At 45.0% G+C, this 24,947-nt stretch overlaps 1 protein-coding gene across 8 annotated transcripts in view; it reads right to left on the reverse strand.

The window, feature by feature from the left end:
- The window catches only part of GPR107 (G protein-coupled receptor 107), a 91,190-nt gene that overhangs the window by 56,437 nt on the left and 9,806 nt on the right, over positions 1–24,947 (reverse strand). For 4 of the 8 annotated variants that reach the window (XM_055270705.2, XM_055270704.2, XM_055270702.2 and 1 more), the window contains exons 2-6: positions 8,131–8,244; positions 7,418–7,468; positions 6,497–6,576; positions 4,411–4,550; positions 719–756 (exon numbers count right to left, since the gene is read on the reverse strand). In XM_055270705.2, coding sequence (XP_055126680.1) covers positions 719–756; positions 4,411–4,550; positions 6,497–6,576; positions 7,418–7,468; positions 8,131–8,244 — 423 coding nt within the window. Of the gene's footprint in view, positions 1–718; positions 757–3,592; positions 3,611–4,410; positions 4,551–6,496; positions 6,577–7,417; positions 7,469–8,130; positions 8,245–24,947 lie in introns of those variants that run through there. The other 4 variants (XM_055270703.2, XM_055270706.2, XM_055270707.2 and 1 more) reach the window with 3 other exon arrangements.

The raw sequence follows: 24,947 nt of genomic DNA on the forward strand, positions 1-24,947 counted from the left end.
TAAAAATAGTAATAAATAACACAAATAAAAAACCAACACAGTGTAACAACTATTTACAAAGCATTTACGTTGTGTTAGGTATCATGAGTACTCCAGAGATGATTTAAAGTACACAGGAGGATGTGTGTAGGTTATGTGTAAATACTATGCCATTTTATATAAGAGACATGAGCATCGGCTGGGCCCGGTGGCTCATGCCTGTAATCCCAGCACTTTGGGAGGCCGAGGCGGGTGGATCACGAGGTCAGGAGATCGAGACCATCCTGGCTAACACGGTGAAACCCCGTCTCTACTAAAAATACAAAAAAATTAGCCGGGCGTGGTGGTGGGCGCCTGTAGTCCCAGCTACTCAGGAGGCTGAGGCAGGAGAATGGCGTGAATCCAGTAGGCAGAGCATGAAGTGAGCCGAGATCTCACCACTGCACTCCAGCTGGGCAACAGAGCAAGACTCCGTCTCAAAAAAAAAAAAAAAACAAACCACAAAAAACAAAAACAAAACAAACAAAAAAAGAGACATGAGCATCCACTGATTTTGATATTCATTAGGGTTCCCGTAACCAATTCCCTGTGGACACCAAGGGACAACTGTATATGTATGTATCTGTGCATGCACGTATGTATATATATCAATACACACACACACACACACACACACACAACACACACATGTACACACATATCCGGGAGAGCTGAGCACAAAAGGGTGGTTAGTTCTTACCTTTGAATCCACTGTACTTCTTTTAGACTTTCCACCGTCTAGAAGCAAAAACATTTAAAAGAGAGCTCTGCATGACTCAACTTACAGATACATATATATATTACAGTACCATTTTATGAGGCTCCAGCTTATCTAATATCAAATAATTAAACAAAATAATCTTGGGGACTGCCATTTCCTCAGGTCCCAAAACATAATTCTTGTACTGTCGAAGCAGCAAATAAGACCTTGTTATATTATAAATGGTATCTAGTAACTGGTAACAGTAACAACAGAATTCATTTCTGGATATTCTAGCATATGTTATTGCCAGAGAGGCCACATGGAATGACTTTCCTAATTTTCTAAGTAATCACATTTGAAAACATATTTTTTAAGAAAAAGGCCAGGTGCGGTGGCTCACGCCTGTAATCCCAGCATTTTGGGAGGCCAAGGCAGGTGGATCACCTGAGGTCAGGAGTTTGAGACCAGCCTGGTCAACATGGCGAACCCCCATCTCTACTAAAAATATAAAAATTAGCCGGGCATGGTGGTGCATGCCTGTAATCCCAGCTACTCGGGAGGCTGACACAGGAGAATCCTTGAACCCAGAAGGTGTAGGCTGCAATGAGCTGAGATCATACCACTGCACTCCAGCCTGGGTGACAGAGCGAGACTCCATCTCAAAAAGAAAAACATGAGATACATTTACACACTTGAAAAAGTTAATAGCAAGTAATATGAGCATAATGATACTTTCTTCCCTACAGCAAGAAGATTGCTAATGGCTTCTTTCATGGAACAGAGTGGGCATCTATCTTTTGTTTTCACTTAAGATATTCTTGGGCCAGGTGCAGTGGCTCACGCCTGTAATCCCAGCACTTTGGGAGGCTGAGGTGGGCGGATCATGAGGTCAGGAGATTGAGACCATCCTGGCTAACATGGTGAAACCCCGTCTCTATTAAAAAATACAAAAAAATTAGCCACGTGGTGGCGGGCGCCTGTAGTCCCAGCTACTTGGGAGGCTGAGGCAGGAGAATGGCGTGAACCTGGGAGGTGGAGCTTGCAGTGAGCCGAGATCGCGCCACTGCACTCCAGCCTGGGAGACAGAGCGAGACTCCATCTCAAAAAAAAAAAAACAAAAGATATTCTTTTTGGGAAAGACTGGACTTCAAGCTCCCTGCAGGAAGGAAGAGAATAAAGAGAAAGAAAAGAATATTTTCTTCCCAAAGGTGATATGAGCACAAAGAAGCTAGACAAGAAGCAGATGGTACACAGGCATTAACCTACACCATCGCGCAAATGCAGTCTTTCTGTATGGCTTTTAACTGCAGTCAAGTTGGACAGACTGAGTGACATAGTTTGGATGTCTGTCCCCTCCAAATCTCATGTGGAAAGGTAATCCCCAGTGTTGGATGTGAGGGCTAGTGTGAGGTATCTGAGTCACGAGGGCATATCCCTCAGGAATGGCTGGTGCCCTCCCTGTGGTAAGGAGTGAGTTCTTGCTCCGAGTTCAGGCATCATCTGGTTGTTTAAAAGAGAGTGGCACCTCCCCACTCCCTCTTGCTCCTGCTCTCGCCATGTGACCTGCCCACTCCTTCTTGCCTTCTGCCATGATTGGAAGCTTCCTGAGGCCCTCACCAGGAGTAGATTCCGGCGCCATGCTTTGTATAGCCTGCAGAACCGTGAGGCAATTAGACAATTAAATCTCTTCTTTTCTTGATTTTTTTTTTGTTGTTGTTTTTTGGTGGTGGTGGTTGTTTTTGAGACAGGCTCTCACTCTGTCACCCAGGCTGGAGTGCAGTGGCGCAATCTCGGCTCACTGCAGCCTCCGTCTCCTGGGTTTGAGAAATTCTCTTGCCTCACCCTCCCCAATAGTTGGGACTACAGGCATATGCCACCACATCCGGCTAATTTTTGTGTTTTTTTTTTTTTTTTCTGAGACAGAGTCTCACTCTGTTGCCAGGCTGGAGTGCAGTGGTGCGATCTCAGCTCACTGCAGCCTCCGTCTCCTGGGTTTGAGAAATTCTCTTGCCTCACCCTCCCCAATAGTTGGGACTACAGGCATATGCCACCACATCTGGCTAATTTTTGTGTTTTTTTTTTTTTTTTTTTTTTTTTTTCTGAGACAGAGTCTCACTCTGTTGCCAGGCTGGAGTGCAGTGGTGCGATCTCGGCTCACTGCAACCTCCATTTCCCTGGTCCAAGCGATTCTCCTGCCTCAGCCTCCTGAGTAGCTGGGATCACAGGCACGTGCCACCACGCCCGGCTAATTTTTTGTATTTTTAGTAGAGATGGGGTTTCACCATGTTGGCCAGGATGGTCTCCATCTCCTGACCTCGTGATCCGCCCACCTCGGCCTCCCAAAGTGCTGGGATTACAGGCGTGAGCCACCATGCCCAGCCTAATTTTTGTATTTTTAGTAGAGATGGGGTTTCACCATGTTGGCCAGGCTGGTCTTGAACTCCTGACCTCAAGTAAATCTGCCCGCCTTGGCCTCCCAAAGTGCTGGGATTATAGGCATGAGCCACCACGCTCAGCCTCTTTTGAGAAAAACATTGTATAAGCAGTAAGTATGTACGTATTTATTTCAGAGACAGGGTCTTGTTCTGTCATCCAGGCTGCAGTGCATCATGGCTCAATGTGGCCTAGACCAGTCACGTTCAAGCAATCCTCCTGCCTCAGTCTCCTGAGGAGTTGTGACTACAGGCACATGCCACTACGCATGGCTAATTTTTTCATTTTTATTTTTGCAGAGACAGGGCCTCGCTATGTTGCTCAGGCTGGTACCAAGCTCCTAGCCTCAAGTGATCCTCCCACTTTGGCCTCCCAAAGTGCCGGGATGACAGGCGTGAGCCACTGCACATGGCCATAAATTATCTTTAAAGAACTCACATGAATCATCAGATGAACCTGACAGTTAATAAAAAAAAAAAAGTGAATATAAAATGGTTAATCAACACATGGAGAAAAAGTACAGTCTCAGTAATAAGAGTAAATGTAAATAAACAGGAATACCTTTTTTGCCTTTCATTTTAGGATTTTGTTTTTTGAAAAGAAAATACCCCATATTGGCTAGGACATGATAATGTGCCCACTATTCCTACATATTTCTGATAAGAATATAAATCCACACAACTCACTTGGAAAGGAATTTAAAAATATATATAAATATTCTCAAAAGCATTCATATCCTTTGAACCAGAAATTGCAATTCTGAAAACCATCATAAAGAATGTTCTCTATATGAAGAGAGTTCTATGCATAAAGAAGTCCACTGCAACAATATTCATAATCACACAAAAATGGAAATGTGTCTCCTTAAGGGGAAAGGTTAAGCAAATTATAGTATCTGCTTAACAGGATATATGATAGGTGTGAAATGGGCTAAAAAGTAATCAGGCATGCATATAAAATTATAAGCATGACTGAATTTTAAAAATCAAATGTTCTAGACTTATGAAACAAGCTTATAAGAAAACATAAATTACTAAAATTCTACACTGGGAATAAGGAGAAATGACTGTTGTTTTTTCATCTGCTTCAGATTTTCCAAATTTTTCTTTAACGTTTACGTATTTTTGTGTAACTTCCAAAATACAATGCTAAGACGACAACAGATCATGTTTTACTTTTACTTTTAATTAGGAACAAAAAAGCTTCTACAAAGCAGGTAATGAAAACTGAAAGCCAGTTTCCACCTTACGGTTTACCTTGTGTCTGCTGGGTCCGGTTGCCTGCTGAAACAGGGTTAACACTAGGTTCCTGGCTCTGACCAAGGACTTTCTCATCCCTGCTGAAGATGATCTTTGGTAACTGGGTACCAGCTTCTGGTGGAGACTTTACTCTTACCCTACATTCAAATAAGACAGAGGGAAAAAAGGTCAAAGCAGTGCTCCTGGCCACTGAGCATGCTGCGTGCAGGCCCTGTGCCAAGAGCATGCAGTCCTTATGATGTTCTACAATGTAGATTCTATTATCCACATTCTACAGATACCGAAACTGAGGCTCAGAAACGTTAAATAACTTGCCCAAGGGCACCAAGCTAGGAAGTAGTTGGACGAGGATCCAGGTAGTCTCTCTCTTAAGCCTAAGATCTTAGCAACCACACAATTCTGAGGTACATCTTTTTCCTTAAATATCATTAAAATGCTGAGCAAACTGGTGCACAAGAGAAACAGACAACAGGTAAAACATCAGTAAGACTTTAAAGTGAAATCCAGGCCAGGCGTGGTGGCTCACGCCTGTAATCTCAGCACTTTGGGAGGCTGAGGCGGGTGGATCACTTGAGGTCAGGAATTCAGGAACAGCCTGGCCAACATGGTAAAACCCTGTCTCTACTAAAATTACAAAAAAAATTGGCCGGGTGTGTTGGCATGCGCCTGTAATCCCAGCTACTTGGGAGGCTAAGGCAGGAGAATCACTTGAACCTGGGAGGTGGAGGATGCAATGAGCCAAGATCGTGCCACTGCACTCCAGCCTGGGCCACAGAGCGAGACCCCTTCTCAAAAAATAAAGAAAGCAAGTGAAATCCAGGGAAGCGCGAGAGGGCAGTGGCACTGTTAGTTGCCTCCTAATATCCATTTCCACCCTTCCCCCTTCTCATGAGATCCAATTTTGTTTATCCCATATCACCCAGGAGGGGCCAGTGACAGTTCCCACGCCTGAGTGGATGCCCAACCTAAGCTGGCACATTCAAGTACTTCTCATTCTAACTGGAGGAGGAGCCTGTTCTCTGTCCCTTGGCTGGATATGAATGACGGAGCAGAGCCACCTTGTGATGGCTGGGAAACCTGCCTGAGGAAGAAGCTAACACTCAGGATGGCAGAGCAGAGAGATGAAATGCACTAGAGTCCCTAACATCAGCAAGCAACTGCAGGCCTGTCTCTCGCCTGCCCTACTGCACATAGGTGAGGTAATCAATGTCTTCACTATTCATGCCAGAGTCTAAGTCTTTTGTTGCTTGCTGCCAAAAGTAGCCTAACTAATATAGGAGACTGTCAGATCAATTTTCTTAAATGAAAACAGAGGTTACCACGGAGAATACTTTAAAAGTTAGGGTCTACAATGGTTTTATGACAAAGCATTTTTTTTTTAGAAGCTTATGTATTAGTCTTCTTACCTCCAATCTTGTTCATCTCAAATCCGTCCTCTTCTGGGCTGCTAGGAGTCTACCTTACAGGCAAGTCTGAGCACATGATTCCTAACTTAAAGGCTCCCTCAGCAATTACAAGTACGCAGATGGAAGTATGCTGAACTTGAAAACACAAAGTCTGATAATTCATCAAAGTTCAACATTTTTAAAGAGGCTGAATTGCCAGAAATCCTCACCAACAATCTCGTGAAGCAGATACCATCATCACGAAGTAGGTAAGGACACTGAGGCCCGGAGTCACAGGGCTGGTGAGTGGCAGAAGCCATTATGTGGACCCAGTCTTGTTTCCACTCTGCCTTTGCATAGACTATGCCCTCTGCCTGGAATGCTTTACTTATTCATCTGGTAAAAGGCTACTCACTAGAAAGCTGCTTGGGCCAACACTTATCTGAAGCCTCTCCTTCCTTTCTACAATTCATGAGTTCTTCCTCCCTTCCACTTCTCTGTTTGGCGGTGATCATGTGTATTGCCGTTCTGTCTCTCCCATCAAGGACAGGACCTCTGTCTCCCTCGCCTTATCTTGAATCTCCGGCACTCAGCACGGTCTCTGGCACATGGCAGACACCCAAGGAATGTTAGCATACTACTAAATTCTCCCCGACTCTACTCTAGGACTGAACTGAAGGAATTTTAGAATTACTTACTCACTTCTGGAGATGTCTAGGATTAGAAGGGTGACGGAGACAGACTGTTTCTTTAAAATACAGTAATTCACATCTTCATCCTGAAAAAGGAAGAGCCAATTGTACATCATCTTATTCATTCACACTAGAACAAGAACAGAGAGTTTTCAGGAACATAGCAAATGAGTGGCTCAAACTCCATTCAAAATAGTAAACTGGTGGGCATGGTGGCTCACGCCTGTAATCCCAGCACTTCGGGAGGCCGGGGTGGGTGGATCACGAGGTCAGGAGATCGAGACCATCCTGGCCAACATGGTGAAACCACGTCTCTACTAAAAATACAAAAATTAGCCAGGTGTGGTGGCAGGCACCTGTAGTCCCAGCTACTCAAGAGGATGAGGCAGGAGAATCACTTGAACCAGGCGGGCGGAGGTTGTAGTGAGCCAAGACTGCGCCATTGCACTCCAGCCTGGGCGACAGAGCGAGACTCTGTCTCAAAAAAAAAAAAAAAAAAAAATAGTAAACCAACTGTGAGTTCTCAAAAATGCTTGGAAGTCAAAGCAGCCACCACCTCAGGAAAATGGTGCTGTGGCTGGGTGTGGTGGCTCACGCCTGCAATCCTAGCACTTTGGGAGGTCGCAGTGGGTGGATCACTTGAGTCCAGGAGTTTGAGACATGGCCTACAAAATGTGAAACCGTGTCTCTACTAAAAATACAAAAATTAGGCAGGCGTGGTGGCACACGCTGGTAGTCCCAGCTACTCAAGGGACTGAGGTAGGAGGATCGCTTAAGCCTGGGAGGTCAAGGTTGCAGTGAGCTATGATTGTGCCACCGTACTCCAAAAAAAAAAAATGAAAATGGCACTGCAAGAAGTAGGGTGTTCCCGTTCAATGGCCTGGGCTCAAGTGAAGAGATGAATTAGGTCACACATTTAATACTCACCAGGTAAGAAGAAAAGCCATCATTCTTTGTACGGTCTAGGCTAAATCCAATCTAATGAGGAGTAAAAAGAGTAGAAGTAAATATCTACACAATTGTCCATACTTTTCTTACTCAAAAAGCAGAAAAAGTGGTACTTCTAACGTGGGTTCCTCTCAGTTTTCTTAGCATTCATTTTGTAAGAAGGCAAAGTAAAATCACTCAAGTAAAGTCACTAATTACTAGAATTATTACAGAATTACATTTTAAGTGTTAAAAGTGAAATTATTTGATGCCTGATATATAATTTGCTACTCACAAGCTAACTATCTCCATATTCTGGTATTTTATATTTAAGCATTGGGGTTGGAAGGTGACTGTCACCTAAGCTAAAACAGTAAACCGCTGGGCTGGGTGCGGTGGCTCACACCTGTAATCCCAGCACTTTGGGAGGCCGAGGCAGGTGGATCACGAGGTCAGGAGTTCACGACCAGCCTGGCCAAGTTGGTGAAACCCCGTCATACTAAAAATACAAAAATTAGTTGGTCATGGTGGTGGGTGCCTGTAATCCCAGCTACTCGGGAGGCTGGGGCAGAGAATTGCTTGAACCCGGGAGGCGGAGGTTGCAGTGAGCTGAGATTGCACCACCGCACTCCAGCCTGGGTGACAGAGCAAGGCTCCATCTCAAAAAAAAAAAAAAAAGAGTAAACCCCTGGATCTCATTAAAAGGTACTTACAGTCACATCCTTGTCTTCAGGCTCATTCAATGAGAGGCTACTGACATTCACCACCATGTACCCATCCTTGAAGAAGCCAAAGGTGTTCAGATGAACTTTATGCCTCACATCATCCTAAAGAGATTTGTAGTGGTGGAATTAGTTATATGGAAAAGTGCTTTTGATTATTTAACCTATTCATTTGCTTTAAAAACTATGATATCAGGCTGGGAGCAGTGGCTCAAGCCTGTAATCCCAACACTTTGGGAGACTGAGGCGGGTGGATCACCTGAGGTCAGGAGTTCGAGCCCACACTGGCCAACATGGCGAAACCCTGTCTCTACTAAAAATACAAAAAGTTAGCCAGGCATGGTGGCGGGCACCCGTAATCCCAGCTACTTGGGAGGCTGAGCCAGGAGAATTGCTTGAACCTGGGAGGTGGAGGTTGCAGTGAGCTGAGATCATGCCACTGTACTCCAGCTTGGGTGACAGAGCAAGACTGTGTCTCAAAAAAAAAAAAAAAAAAGTAAAAAAAAAGAAAAGAAAAACTATGATATCTCATTTCCTGCTAGCCAGCCAATGTTTCCATATGCTCAGTAACACACACAGCTGTGGTAACATGTCTTTCTCCAAAAGCTGAAGACAACTCATCGGAAATCCAAAAGATATCAACAGTTTCTGCAGAAGGAAGTATTCAATGGATTCAAATTCACTCCAACGCATTGGTATGGGTTCTAGGAGCAAACTCAGTGGTTGGCTGAAATGTGAATTCCAGGGCAGGAGGAACCATGTTTTCGTCATCCCCATATCCTTCCTGATAGTACAATGCCTGGCATCTAGTAGGCACTCAAAACATGCTGGGGGTGGGGAGGAAGAAAAGGAGTGGCTGAAGCTGTTCCAAGAATACACTCATTTATATAAATCCTCTTATCAATTTGTGTGTACCTGCCTCCTCCCATTGGCAGGATAAAGAATGAAGCTAAGCTATAATTCAATTATTTTAAAAGGTGAATTTTCACCTAAAAATGATACAGTAGATGATGGGTTTTCAGGGAACAAAGCCTTATGCAAGAGGAATCCCAGGAACAGGAATTAGCGACATGGAGACAGAGTCTTTTGGATACAGGATAATCCTAAGGTTTGGTGAGACTGAATCACATGGGCAGATGCCTACCCCACCTGCTTGATGCTGTCTCAACATCGTGACTCCAATCTCAACTAAGTCAGTACACTGCAGGGCCAACAGAACAATGGTGTCAGTGAACACTTCTAAAACTGGGCTTCCACAAACACACTTTATGTTGTGTAACAAGTTTTATATTGAGATTTGGCTAAATTGTAACACCTGCCGTAAGTTTGCAGTTTGATTCTTTGTGTGAAGGGTAACTTTTTATTTCTAGATTTGGGGTTTCCAGGACATCACGGGTAGTCTAATGGCAAACACCAAAGGCCTGTGAGGACAGGCTATAGAGCAGATCTTTGGCAGAAACAGCATAAACCAAATCCCCTCCTCTCCCCCACAGAACTACACCACACTGTACTATCACTAGCAGGATTTTCTTTCCTGCCCACTCTTGCATTCATAGCTTTTTGACAGTCCTAGATTATGGGCTGAGAAGCAAAGGGACACAGTTCCAACTCGCCTCCCTGCTCAGGCCTAAGGCTATGGTCCCTGTTTCCCCTCAACATCTGTTAAAAACCCAGGACTCGGCCGGGCGTGGTGGCTCACGCCTGTAATCCCAGCACTTTGGGAGGCCGAGGCAGGAGGATCACTTCAGGTCAGAAGTTCGAGCCAGCCTGGCCAAAATGGTGAAACCCCGTCTCTACTAAAAATACAAAAAAATTAGCCAGGCGTTGTGGCACATGCCTGTAATCCCAGCTACTCGGGAGGCTGAGGCAGGAGAATCGCTTGAACCCGGGAAGGAGAGGTTGCAGTGAGCCGAGATCGTGCCATGGCACTGCAGCCTGGGTGACAACAGTGAGACTCTGTCTCAAAAACAATAACAACAACAAACAAACAAAAAACCCAGGACTCTGGGCTTCAAGTTTCTGCAACGTCACAGGGAAGCCCTGGCTTCCCTGTTCTTTGCCCAGTGGAGTTTCAGCTCCTTCTTCCCTTTTTTGGGCCTCTGGGAATTTCCCTTATTTTCTTAGGAGCTTGGCTATGTGGTGAAAACATGTTTGCTGGATTTCCACTTCCTGGTGGGCTGGAGTGGCTTGTAGCAAACCAACATTCTCACAGAGAACAATTAGAAAAGCCAGATAAGATAACAGAGGTCATCTCCTGGAATCTCCAAGAGTGGGTCAATGGTAAAAGCCAGAAAAGCTAAGGCTCCCAGCCTTTCTTGGAATTCTCTTGAGATAATTAAACCCACTGAAAATGTCTTCAGTATCTATTTTCTCAATTCTCTCAAGGACAGTATATGATGACTACCCTCCTAGAGGCACAGGAGAAATTCACTCAACTACATAAAGGGATGCCTTAGCACATTAGGGCTTCATTCTCTGGCAGAATCCTCAGTGGAGCAGGACTGCAGAGGGAGAGGATGAGGGAAAATGAACACACAATTCCTGCCACATAAAACAACGTATATGAGTCACAGCCATATTCATGTAAAACAAACTGGAATGCAGGGGGAAATCATCCGTGGTGACGGAGGTGAAGACAGTGACTACTCTCAGGAGAGAGGGGCTTTCCTGGGACTTGAGGGAAGGTGAGGCTTAGGGTGCTTCTGGAGGGGCTTGGTAATGGTTCTGCCTCATTTCCTGCGGGCTGCATGAGTGTATCTACATTCTAGAAATGCACTGAGTTGTTTGCTTATAATGAGTAATTTTTAGCCATATATATTACACTTTAATAAAATTAAAATTTTTAAAGTATGTTTTTTCTAACTGACCCGGCATGAAGCTGCTTTGTAGCAGAATGGAAACCTGATAAGCATTTTGTTTATACTTAGTCCACCACAATACAGGTTTTCTTTTTTTTTTTTTTCCAGAAAAATGTTTCAATTGCAACCTGATAGCACTTTTTCCCCCACACAAACAGTACATTCCTTTACTATTTTTTTTTTTACCTTCGCATCATCGTTTCATTTGATGATACAATGCCATGAAAAACAGGTTTTTTGAAGACTATTTTAAACAATAATAACAGCATCGGCTGGGCACGGTGGCTCATGGCAGTAATCCCAGCACTTTCGGAGGCCAAGGCAGGCAGATCAACTGAGGTCAAGAGTTCGAGATCAGCCTGGCCAACATGGTGAAACACCATCTCTACTAAATACAAAAATTAGCCGGATGTGGTGGCACATGCCTGTAATCCCAGCTACTCGGGAGGCTGAGGCAGAAGTGCTTGAACCCTGGAGGCGGAGGCTGCAGGGAGCCGGGTTGTACCACTGCACTCCCGCCTGAGCAACAGAGCGAGACTCTGCCTGAAAAATAATAAGAAGGCTGGGTGCAGTGGCTCACACCTGTAATCCCAGCACTTTGGGTGGCCGAGGCGGACAGATCACCTGAGGTCAGGAGTTTGAGACCAGCCTGGCCAACATGGTGAAACCCCGTCTCTACTAAAAATACAAAAATAAGCCAGGCGTGCTGGCAGGTGCTTGTAATCCCAGCTACTTGGGAGGCTGAGGCAAGAGAATTGCTTGAACCCGGGAGGCAGAGGTTGCAGTGAGCAGAGATCGCACCATTGCACTCCAGCCTGGGGGACAAGAGCGAGACTTTGTCTCAAAAAACAAAACAAAACAAAAATAGTAATAATAATAATGATAATAATAACAGCATCACAACTCCCAGTTTTCAGAGCCTTCCAAAAACTAGGTTATGTGCCAAGGGCTTTACCTACGATTTCTGACCCTCGCTCAGCTCAATGTGGTTAAGAGAAGCAGCCCCACGGTAGCGATGAAGACACTAGTTCAGAGGAGAAATGACTACCTGAGGCCAAGCAGACTACAGCTAGTAAAGCTGGGACTTCAACCTAGATCTGACATGAGAGCCATTTTCACATTATCATCTCCTAACAAGGGAAAGTAATCATGACACATTAAATGTAAAAAGCTATATTCAGTAACATTTGATAGAAAAAAAAAAAGGGTGAGGGGCCGGGCAAGGTGGCTCTCGCCTATAATCCCAACATTTTGGGAGACCGAGGCAGGCAGATTGCTTGAGCCCAGGAGTTTGAAACCACCCTAGGCAACAGAGAAACCCCAGCTCTACAAAAAAAAAAAAAAAAAAATTAGCCAGGTGTGGTGGCATGTGCCTGTACTCCTAGCTATTCAGGAGGTTGAAGTGGGAGGATTGCTTGAGCCCAGGAGGTCGAGGCTGCAGTGGGCTGGGACTGCATCACTGCACTCCAGCCTGTGCCACAGAGTGTGACTCTGTCTCAAAAAAAAAAAAAAAAAAAGAAAGAAAGAAAGTTAGGATTGGGCCCGGTGACTCTCACCTATAATCCCAACACTTTGGGAGGGTGAGGTGGGAGGGTCACTTGAGGACAGGAGTTCAAGACCAGCCTGGGCAACATGGAGAGACCCCCACCTCTACAAAACATTTTAAAATCTGGCCAGGTGTGGTGGCGTGCAACTGTAGTCACAGCTACTGGGGACGCTGAGATGGGAGGATCCCTTGAGCCCAAATGTTTGAGGCTACTGTGAGCTATGATTACACCACTGCACTCCAACCTGGGAGAAAAAGCAAAGCTAGCTCCAAAAAAAAAAAAAAGAAAAAAAAATTGTTAACCACAATCCCACTGGCACGAACTTTTTTATACTTTGGTGAATTTCTTTCAAGTCTTTCATAAATAAGGGCAAATATATATCCTTTCAACTTTTTTTTTTTTTTTGGCTGGGCGCGGTGGCTCACACCTGTAATCCTAGCACTTTGGGGGGTCAAGGCGGGTGGATCACCTGAGGTCTGGAGTTTGAGGCCAGCTTGGCCAACATGGTGCAACCTCATCTCTACTAAAAATACAAAAATCAGCCAAGCATGGTGACACATGCCTGTAATCCCAGCTACCTGGGAGGCTGAGGCAGGAGAATCACTTGAACCTGGGAGGCGGAGCTTGTAGTGAGCCGAGATCACGCCACCGCACTCCAGCCTGGGCGACAGAGTGAGACTGTGTCTCAGAATAAATAAATAAATAAATAGCCAGGAGTAATAGCATGTGCCTGTGATGCTAGCTACTCAGGAGGCTAATGCAGAAGGATCACTTGAGCCCCGTAGTTTAAGGCCGATCTGGGCAACATGGTGAAAACCCATCTCTACCAAAAAAAAAAAAAAAAAATAGCTGGGTGTGGTGGTGCAAGCCTGTGGTCCCAGCTACTCAAGAGGCTGAGGTGGGAGGATAGTTTGGGCCCACGAGGCCAAGTGAGCCAAGATCGTGCCACTGCACTCCAGCCTGGGCGACACAGCAAGACCCTGTCTCAAAAAAAAAAAAAAAAAAAAAAAAAAAAAGAGTCCAGGCACAGTGGCTCATGCCTGTAATCCCAGAACTATGGGAGGCCAAGGTGGGCAGATCCCCTTAGGTCAGTTTGAGACCAGCCTGGCCAACATGATGAAACCCCATCTCTACTAAAAATACAAAAATTTGCCGGGTGTGGTGGTGCATGCCTGTCGTCCCAGCTGCTAGAGAGGCTGAAGCAAGAGAATTGCTTGAACCCGGGAGGCAGAGTTTTCAGTGAGCCGAGATCGTGCCACTGCACTCCAGTGTGGGTGACGGAGTGAGACTCCATCTCAAAAAATAAATAAATAAAATAAAAAGAAAGAAAGTACTGTTGCCAATAGTATCTGCAGGACCTTCACCTAACCTGTTCCCCACCTCCATTTTAAGCTATTGTGTCATGTCAAATAAGATATGTATGGAAGTGACTTTGTAAACTATACCTCACTATAAGAGTCATAGAGGCATAGATATTTTGAGACTGAAGAAAGTACAAGCGAGGAGGATGTGACAAAGCAGCATGAGGATAACAATACCAGATGCAAGCAATGGAGATTCAGCTACCCTCTCCACCTCCACCCTATCATTTCCATTAGCACTGACACAGGCAATGGAGGTTCAGCTACATTCTCAACCTCCAGCCTACCATTTCCATTAGCACTGACACCATGGTAAAGGGTGCCTGTTTCACCAAGGATTTCAGAGACTGCAAGCACTTGGCCTTGTCTCCAATACTACACTAAGAGCTTCATGTATCACCTCAAGTTCTTCTTACAACTCTATGAGGCAAGTAGCCTCAAACATGTCCATTTGGTAGATGAGGAAACAGGCTCAGAGTTAAAACTTGCATAAAATCATAAGGCTAGTAGATGGCAGGGCCAGTAATCTAACTCAGAATTAAGTCCCAAATATATTCTCTTAACTACCACATACTTTTTACAACCAAATAAAAAGTATATCCTAGGGCAGGGCGCGGTGGCTTACACCTGCAATCCCAGCACTTTGGGAGGCCGAGGCAGGCAGATCACTTGAGCTGAGGAGTTTGAGACCAGCCTGGGCAACATGGTGAAACCCCATCTCTGCCCAAAATACAAAAAATTAGCTGGGTGTGGCAGTGTGCACCTGTGGTCCCAGCTACTCGGAAGGCTAAGGATCACTTGAACCCACCCAGGAGGCGGAGGCTGCAGTGAGCCAAGATTGCGCCTCAGCACTCCAGCCTGGGTGACAAAGCAAAACCCCGTCACACACACACAAAAAAAGGACATACTGTTTTGATGTATTTGCTCTTTTCTTCCTCACTTTAAAAACGGTTGTTTTATACTGACAGTTCTGCTATTTTAACTAAATGTCAGAACTTCTGCACCGACTTCATATTAAACTGCTTTCAGTCGTAAAAAAAATAGAGCAATGATACCTCAATTTAGTTTTTCTTATAAACTGAATTTTAGAAAATAAGAAATACAGTAACACTTAATTGAGCTAGCTTCGGCTCACCAACTGGTGGTCTACAGACTATATTAACCCACACATGTTATATATGGCCAATACAGTGTTTTGTTTTACTTTTGTTTTTAAATTTGAATTAGTTACCAATGAATTCCGCGTAAAAACATCAATTTCCAATTTCTCTTATTTAAAAAAAGAGAAGAAAAAAACAGCCACAAGATCCAGCACTTGTAGGCCACGTTCCAGTACAATAAGAACCCATTCTCTGGAGCAAGGAGCAGGGGCCACTGTGGCAGGAGCCTGTGCTCTTCTGCTACCCCTCCCCCTGCAGTCTCACTGAGCCAGCTGACTTACAAAACCAAGCTGGCTTCTAACCACATCTTGAGTTTGTGACCACTGATCAAAACAAAAATCAGATCCAAAAGGCAAGCAAAAAGTACCTTCAGGCACCACAAGAAATTTCTCTACTAATACAGAAAAAAAAAAAAAAAGAAAACAAGAATAAGACTACCAATCATGGCTGCACTCGATGGCTCACACCTGTAATCCCAGCACTTCGGGGGTGCTGAGGTGGGAGGATCACTTGAAGTCAGGAGTTTGAGCCTGACCAATATGGTGAAACCCCATCTCTACTGAAAATACAAAAATTAGCCAGGCATGGTGGCGCCCGCTTGTAATCCCAGCTACTTGGGAGGCTGGGGCAGGAGGATCACTTGAACTTGGGAGACAAAGGTTGCAGTAAGCCAAGATCAGACCACTGCACTCCAGCCTGGATGACAGAGTGAGACTGCCTCAAAAAAAAAAAAAAAAAAAAAAAGGCGGGTGGGGGGGAACTACCAGTCATTAGCTGCCTCCTTCTATTAGTGGTAGGAGAAACTAACCTAAGAAGTTTAATATAATTCTTGGCTCATTGCACATACATAGCAATTCACAAATGGAATGGGGTCAAATTCACTCACATAACAAAAATCCACCAGCTAAGCACATGAAGTGAGAGAAGAACTACACAGAAGACTGAGGTGCTGGCAAACGGGCTATCCTCTCAGTCAACGAGGGCTTTAGGCACCGGAAGCTTACCCAGTGCAGGTAAATTGGAAGGTGCATTAACCTGGGTTCAAACTCTGACTCCTCCACTTATTTAACCAGAGCTCCATTTTCTTAAGTTATAAAGCAGGGATAACAACACTTATCTCAAGGGGCTGCTATGAGGAGTCGATGAATAAAAAGCATCAAATATTTAGCACAGTCTCTATCACAGATGCTTTAATAACAAGCAGCTATTACTATCACTTAAAATTTAGATTCTATAGGACACTTCATTTTCCCCAAATAAGCTCAAAACAGTTATCATTATTAGCTCAGTAGTCTCAACCTTTCTGTGTACACAGCACAGTCTCATTATACTAGAACTCTCTCTGCATACTTAAGAGGGAAGAAATATTTAAAAGGACACTAAATCTATCAACACCATCTCCCTCAGTGTCACACTCTCCCAGCTCTCTTCCTGTTGTCCTTCCATCCAAGTCGGCTTGAGTAAGCTGTTGGCTGTCATAACCAAGCTCTTTTCTTTTTTCTTTGTTTTTTGGAGATGGAGTCTCGCTCTGTGGCCCAGGCTGGAGTGCAGTGGCGCAATCTCCGCTCACTGCAAGCTCCGCCTCCCGGGTTCACGCCATTCTGCCTCAGCCTCTAGAGTAGCTGGGACTACAGGCGCCCGCCACCACGCCCGGCTAATTTTTTTGTATTTTTAATAGAGATGGGGTTTCACCGTGTTAGCCAGGATGGTCTCGATCTCCTGACCTCGTGATCTGCCTGCCTCGGCCTCCCAAAGTGCTGGGATTACAGGCGTGAGCCTCTGCACCCGGAACAATCAAGCTCTTTTCTACACTCCCAAGACAAAGGTGCTGGGCTCGACCACACACTGCTGCGACAGTACACTGTCTCCTTTTCTACCCCACCGGGTCCACATGGCCAACTACAAATTCTGGACAGACACGGCTAACCTATGGATGGACATGCGCCCAGTTGCGGCAAACATTAATTTTTCGTACTGATCACAGTTTTGGAGGCATGCTTAGGAAAGGTTTGAGATTTACCAGAATGGAGCAGCTAATAATCAATTGGCCCGAGACGAGGCACAATCACAATCATCATCATCATCATCATCATCATCATCATCATCATCATCATCAATGGGCAATCATAATAATCAATGGGCATGAGATAAGGAAAATCCTCTTTTATTCTTTTTAAATTTATTTTTATTTTTCTTGGGGCAGAGTTTCACTCTTGTTGACCAGGCTGGAGTGCAGTGGCGCAATTTCAGCTCACTGCAACCTCTGCCTCCCGGGTTCAAGCGATTCTCCTGCCTCGGCCTCCCAAGTAGCTGGGATTACAGGTGCACACCACCACACTGAGATAATTTTGTATTTTTAGTAGAGACGGGGTTTCACCATGTTGGCCAGGCTGGTCTCGAACTTCAGGTGATCCACCCGCCTTGGTCTCCCAAAGTGCTGGGATTACAGGCGTGAGTCACCGAGCCTGGCCAGGAAAATACTTTTAATTTCCCAAAACTTTCCAGATACTTTTGGGGGGGGGGAGTGAATAAATGCATCCCTCCCTACTCAGAATTCACAAAGCAGTATGTAAATTGAGGCTGCAGCCAATGGATTAGGAAAAATCCACTGCATAAAGCGGGTGTAATCAGGTGGGTCCTGATCAACTGGCACCGATTCTAGAGTATTTGTGCAAAGGAGGATTTGATTTACTTACTTACAAACATCACTTTTTTTTGTTTTTTGAGACAAGGTCTCACTCTGTCGCCCAGTCTGGAGGGCAGGGGCACCATCTTGGCTCACTGCAACCTCCACCTCCTGGGTTCAAGTGATTCTCCTGCCTTAGCCTCCCAAGTAGCTGGGACTAGAGACACCTGCCACCATGCCGGGCTAATTTTTGCATTTTTTTGGTAGAGATGGGGTTTCACCATACTGGCCAGGCTGGTCTTTAACTTTTGACCTCAAGTGATCTGCCCGTTGTGGCCTCCCTAAGTGCTGGGATTACAGGCATGAACCACTGCGCCAGGCCGATAAACATCACTTAATGGTTTTTTAATTCATTATTATTATGTTTCTGAGATGGAGTTTCACTCTTGTTGTCCAGGCTGGAGTGCAATGGCGCGATCTCGGCTCACTGTAACCTCCGCCTCCTGGGTTCAAGCGAATCTCCTGCTTCAGCCTCCCAAGAAGCTGGGATCTACGCCCAGCTAATATTCTGTATTTTTAGTAGAGATGGGGTTTCTCCATGTTGGCCAGGCTGGTCTCGAACTCCTGACCTCAGCTGATTGCCCACCTCGGCCTCCCAAAGTGCTGGGATTATAGGCGTGAGCCACCGTGCCCGCCCGCAAACATCACTTAATGGCTAAACATGTTCTCTGAAAGTTATTACTCAAAAATAAAGTAATAACACATTCCTATGAAGGTAGAGCTTTGGGGTGAGGTTATTGCTATATACTGCATTCTCCTCCTAAGGCTGCTGTAACAAATAGCCACACACTGGGTAGCTTACAACCACAGAAGTTTGTTCTCTCACAGTTCTGGAGGCTACAAGTCCAAAATCAAGGCGTCAGCAGGGCCACGGTCCCTCTAAAGGCTCTGGGGAAGAATCCTTCCTTGCCTCTTTCAAGCTCCTGGTGATTATCAGGATTCTTAACATTCTTGGTTTGCAGCTGCCTCACTCCAGGCTCTGTGTCCACCATCGCATCACCTTCTTCCCTCTGTGTATGTCTCTGCGCCCTCTCCACTTCTTATAATGGCACCTGGCACACTGAAAATAGGGCCCACCCTAACTGCATATGACCTAATGTTAACTGCAAAGACCCTATTCCAAATAAGCTCACATTCTGAGGTTCCAAGCAGACATGAACTTGGGGGGACGCTAGCCAACCCAACACATACAGATCCATCCTCTTACTCATTTACCCTGAAATGTCCTAGTGCCTAATTACATGACCCATATTTTTGTTACTCTGCAACTAAACAGATGTAGAAAGGGATAAAGAAAAGCTATTTTATAGTTCAGATACAATTTCTTGACACCTTTTTTTCTATTAGTTACAAAAAGAATAAACCCTGGCTGGGCACGGTGGCTCACACCTGTAATCCCAGCACTTTGGGAGGCTAAGGCATCCCAAACTCTCCCTAACCTGAGGTCAGGAGTTCGAGACCAGTCTGGCCAACATGGGGTAACCCCGTCTCTACTAAAAATACAAAAAATTAGCTGGGCATGGTGCCCCATGCCTGTAGTCCCAGCTACTTGGGAGGCTGAGGCAAGAGATTCGCTTGAATCTGGGAGATGGAGGTTGCAGTGAGCCAAGATCATGCCACTGCATTCCAGCATGGGTGACAGAGCAAGACTCTCAAAAAAAAAAAAAAAAAAAAAAAAAAAAAAGAATAAACTCCATGAAGAAAAATATCTATACAGCAGTAGTAAAGGGAGGCAATAAAAAGGAAAAAGAAAAAAAAAGACAAAGCAATCACTGGAATTTTCCAGGGCTGTTTTATTAAGAAACCCCAGCAATCAAATATTTTATTACACTACACTGGCATTTTCAGAAGGAAGCACACTGGCATACATGCCACCAAACAGCAGTCACTAAAAAAGGCATGTTCGATGTGGAGTGTGGAAACTTGAATAAAGAAGAAAAACAATAGGAAAAAAATAATTAAAAACTGAAAAAAATTTTTAAATAATTAAAAAAGCATGTTATAGCCGGGTACGGTGGCTCATGCCTGTAATCCCAGCACTTTGGGAGGCCGAGGCGGGCAGATCATGAGGTCAGGAGATCAAAACCATCCTGGCTAACACGGTGAAACCCCGTCTCTACTAAAAATACAAAAAATTAGCTAGGTGTGGTGGCAAACGCCTATAGTCCCAGCTACTCGGGAGGCTGACGCAGGAGAATGGCATGAACCTGGGAGGCGGAGCTTGCAGTGAGCTGAGATCATGCCATTGTATTCCAGCCTGGGTGACACAGCAAGACTCCGTCTCAAAAAAAAAAAAAAAAAAAGCATGTTACATTTTTATATATACATACATGCTAAAGAGCAGCTGCTTAATAGATATTCACACTTAAAAGAGATGAAACTCTGAAATGTCTGTTAAAAAAAGATCATTTACCATGTACACTGAGGTTAGCAGTCGTTCTAGTTCAAATATGCCAGACATTGTTATTAAAATAACCAAATCTTCCCTGTCTTATCCTCTCATAAAGAGTTCAGGACCAAGGTGGTAGAAGTGCTTGAGACCAGGAGTTCAAGACCAGCCTGGACAAAGTAGCAAGACCCCATCTCTACAAAAAATCCATATAAAAAATTAGTCAGACATGGTGGTGTGCACCTGTAGTACTAGCTACTAGGCAGGCTGAGGCAGGAGGATCCCTTGAGCCCAAACGTTTGAGGCTGCAGTGAGCTATGATTGCACCACTGAGTTCTAGGCTGGATGACAGAGTGAGACACTCTTATTTAAAAAAAGAAATAAAAGATGGACGGACAGACGAACGGAAGGAAGGAAGGAAGGAAGGAAGGAAGGAAGGAAGGAAGGAAGGAAAGAAGGAAGGAAAGAAGGAAGGAAAGAAGGCAGGCAGGCGAAAGAGCCACCATGCTATATCATAACTACTTGTCTATGGGCCTGTCTCATTTGTATATCTCTAGTGTCTAGCACATAGTAGCCATTTAATAAACGTTGAATGAATGAACTACTACTTAGATCAGTCTACTATTCAGTGCTATTATTATTATTATCATTTTCGAGACAGGGTCTTGCTCTTGTCACCCAGGCTGGAGTGCAATGGCGCAATCTCGGCTCACCGCAACCTCCGCCTCCCGGGTTTGAGCAATTCTCTTGCCTCAGCCTCCCGAGTAGCTGAGATTACAGGCATGTGCCACCACACCAGCTAATTTTTTGTATTTTCAGTAGAGATGGGGTTTTACCATGTTGGCCAGGCTGGTCTCAAACCCCTGACCTCAGGTGATCCACCCGCCTCAGCCTCCCAAAGTGCTGGGATTACAGGTGTGAGCCACCACACCCAGCCTCAGTGCTATTATTTTTCATAATTTTATCTAATCCTCATAACTACCCTGTGGGAAAGCTACCGTTATCCCTATTTTACAAAGTAGGAAACTAAGAATCCGAGTGGCACATAACAATCAATCTCTTGCACTTCCTCTTCCAGACATAAGCTCTAACCTCATTTTGCCCTGGCTAATGCTTTTCTTTTTTTTGAGACGGAGTCTCATTCTGTCACCCAGGCTGGAGTGCAGTGGTACAATCTTGGCTCACTGGCCTCACTGGCCTCCCAGGTTCAAGTGATTCTCTTGCCTCAGCCTCCCGAGTAGCTGGGATTACAGGCGCCCATCACCACGCTCAGCTACTTTTTGTATTTTTAATAGAGACAGTATTTCACCATGTTGGCCAAGCAGGCCTTGAACTCCTGACCTCAGGGGATCTGCCCACTTTGGCCTCCCAAAGTGCTGGGATTACAGGCGTGAGCCACCACACCCGGCCTGCCCTGGCTAATTCTTACTCTTCCAGTCTCAGCTTTAATGTCACTTCTTCAGGAAACTACTTCCCTATGCCAAAAACCAGGGCAGGTTCCTCATCACACAGAATAAAATCCACACATCCTACCATGGCCTCCAGGCTCATGTGTACCTCTCCCCTAGATCACTTTGCTCCAGCCATAGGGGCCTCCATAGACATGGGAACACAAAGATGCTCCCACTCAGGGACTTTGCACTTCCTGTTCCTCTGCCTGTGATATTCTTCCCTAGACCTTCAAATGCCTGGCTCATTCATTAAGTCCGCTCAAATATTAACTCTTCAGAGTCTCTCTCCAGAGTAATTTCCAATTCCATTACTCTTGGTTCCAGTACTGTTTTATTTTCTCATCAATTTATCCCATTTTTAAATTACTTGTGCATTCAGGTGTTTAGAAGCTAGCTGTCCATTGCCACTAGAATGAATACTCCACGAAGGTCGGGGCTTAGTCCCGCTCACTGACTCAGCCTGTGTCTAGAAGTGCCCACGTGGTATATAAAAGACACCTGAAGAGTATTTGTTGAATGAGTAAGAGACAGAAGGCATGTGTTGCGAAGTCATCCAGTAAGCTTAATGTCACTCATTTAAGTCAATGAATGTATATTGGCAGATTTTAAGTCAAAATAAAGTTTCAGGTGCATACTCCTTTTGTGTGATGTTCTGCTTTAACTTATCTTTTCATCCAACATCTTCTAGTCTAGATCCCATCAGCAAGGAAGGCTTCTAATACGACTAGCCCAGAAGTTACACTGCACTCGACAGCGGTGAGGACTGGCTATTCCAAAGTTCTACTCTAAACTACATGGCTTGCTAAGCTGCTGGCATAAAGTCTAGAGTATTTGAGTTATAATTTGTGGATAATTGCCGGGCGCAGTGGCTCACGCTTGTAATCCCAGCACTTTGAGAGGCCGAGGCGGGCGGATCACGAGGTCAGGAGATCGAGACCACGGTGAAACCCCGTCTCTACTAAAAATACAAAAAATTAGCCGGGCATGGTGGCGGGCGCCTGTAGTCCCAGCTACTCGGAGAGGCTGAGGCAGAAGAATGGCGTGAACCCGGGAGGCGGAGCTTGCAGTGAGCCGAGATTGCGCCACTGCACTCCAGCCTGGGCGACAGAGCGAGACTCTGTCTCAAAAAAAAAAAAAAAAAAAAAAATTTGTGGATAATTATCATAAAAGTATCCCATGCAAGAAATGCCCAAATTTCTGAGGCTTTAGCAAGGCATTTCCTGTCCACTTGCTCATTTGCAGCATCTACTTGAAAGCCAGAATGATCACTCATCAAAATATTGTGTTTTTAACACAATATAAAAATTATATTCAGACGATTTTTGACGTAAAACTCAGATTAGCCGAGCAGTGGCAAGCATCTGTAGTCTCAGCTACCCTGGAGGCTGAAACGGGAAGACAGCTTGAGCCCAGGAGTTGGAGGCTATCGTGCACTATGTTTGCACTGGTGAATAGCCACTGTACTCCAGCTGGGGCAACACGATGAGACCTTATCTTAAAAAAAAAAAAACAAAAAACCTCAGATTATCATTTTTACTCCATTAATAAGAAATGGATAGGCTGGGCACGGTGCCTCACACCTGTAATCCCAACACTTTGGGAGGCCAAGGTGGGCAGAACATCTGAGGTCAGGAGTTTGAGACCAGCCTGCTCAACATGGCAAAACCCCATCTCTACTAAAAATACAAAAATTAGCCGGGCGTAGCGGTGGGCACTTGTAATCCCAGCTACTCAGGAGGCTGAGGCAGGAGAATTGCTTGAACCTGGGAGGCGGAGGTTGCAATGAGACAAAATCGTGCCACTGCACTCCAGCCTGGGAGACAAAGCAAGACTCCATCTCAAAAAAAAAAAAAAAAAAAAAAAAAAAAAAAAAAGAAACTAGAAAATGACTATTAAAATAATATCAATGACTATTTAAATATTCCCATGTTAAAAGTTGTGAGTAAGAACACATTAATCACCTGTCATCCAGAAATGGCTAAATTACATTCTACATCAAGTCTAAGAAGTCAAGAAGTATTAAGATACTTAAGGTCGGGCGCGGTGGCTCACGCCTGTAATCCCAGCACTTTGGGAGGCCGAGGCGGGCGGATCATGAGGTCAGGAGATCGAGACCATCCTGGTTAACACGGTGAAACCCCGTCTCTACTAAAAAAATACACAAAATTAGCCGGGCGCAGTGGCGGGCGCCTGTAGTCCCAGCTACTCGGGGGGCTGAGGCAGGAGAATGGCGTGAACCCGGGAGGCGGAGCTTGCAGTGAGCCGAGATTGCGCCACTGCACTCCGGGCTGGGCGAAAGAGCGAGACCCCGTCTCAAAAAAAAAAAAAAAAAAAAAAAAAAAAGATACTTAAGAAAAATTCCCATCAACAAAGGAGATTCTAGACTGTACTCAATGTGGAAAAGCATATCTGTTTTCTCTGCTGCCTTAGGCTGCTTATATTAGGCACAGTCCTCCTCTATGGGAGTGGACTGCACTTAATGTAATTAACCTATAAATGTTACCTGGGCATGTGAATGCCTAAGGAATGATTCTTGTTTGCACTTTATACACTTCTTTTGTCTTGTGTGCCACATTAGAGAAATATAACAAGACCTACCGTACAATAAAATATATAATTTGGCCGGGCGCCGTGGCTCATGCCTATAATCCCAGCACCTTGGGAGGCCAAGGCAAGGGGATAACTTGAGGCGAGGAGTTTGAGACCAGCCTGAGCAACATGGTGAGACCCTATCTCTACAAAAAAATTTAAAAATTAGCCAGGCATAGTGGTGGGTGGTCCCAGCCACTCAGGAGACTAAGGCAAGAGGACTGCTTGAGCCCAGGAGGTTGAGGCTGTGGTGAGCCGTGTTCATATCACTACATTCCGGCCTGGGCAATAGAATGAGACCCTGTCTCAAAAAAATAAAATAAAAATAAAATATATAACTTAAGTCTTATCCTTTGATACCAAATAGCATAATTAAATCTCAATAAACCTAATGAACAAAGGAATGTAAGCACTGGGCATCAACAGGGGTCAACATCGCAAAAGAACAACAGTCAGAGACTGTGCCTCCCAAAGGAAGAACACAGCACTACCTACGAAGCAGTCTTGCTAAAATAATCAAACCTGGCCAGGCATGATGGCTCACACCTGTAATCCCAGCATTTTGGGAGGCCAAGGTGGGCGGATCACAAGGTAAGGCTTTGGAGACCAGCCTGGCCAACATGGAGAAACCTCGTCTCTACTAAAAATACAAAATTAGCCAGGCATGGTGGCACATGCCTGTAATCCCAGCTACTCGGGAGGCTAAGGCAGGAGAACTGCTTGAACCAGGAGGCAGAGATTGCAGTGAGCCGAGATTGCACTATTGC

This window comes from Symphalangus syndactylus, chromosome 3 (assembly GCF_028878055.3).
Source record: "Symphalangus syndactylus isolate Jambi chromosome 3, NHGRI_mSymSyn1-v2.1_pri, whole genome shotgun sequence".
NCBI lineage: Eukaryota > Metazoa > Chordata > Mammalia > Primates > Hylobatidae > Symphalangus > Symphalangus syndactylus.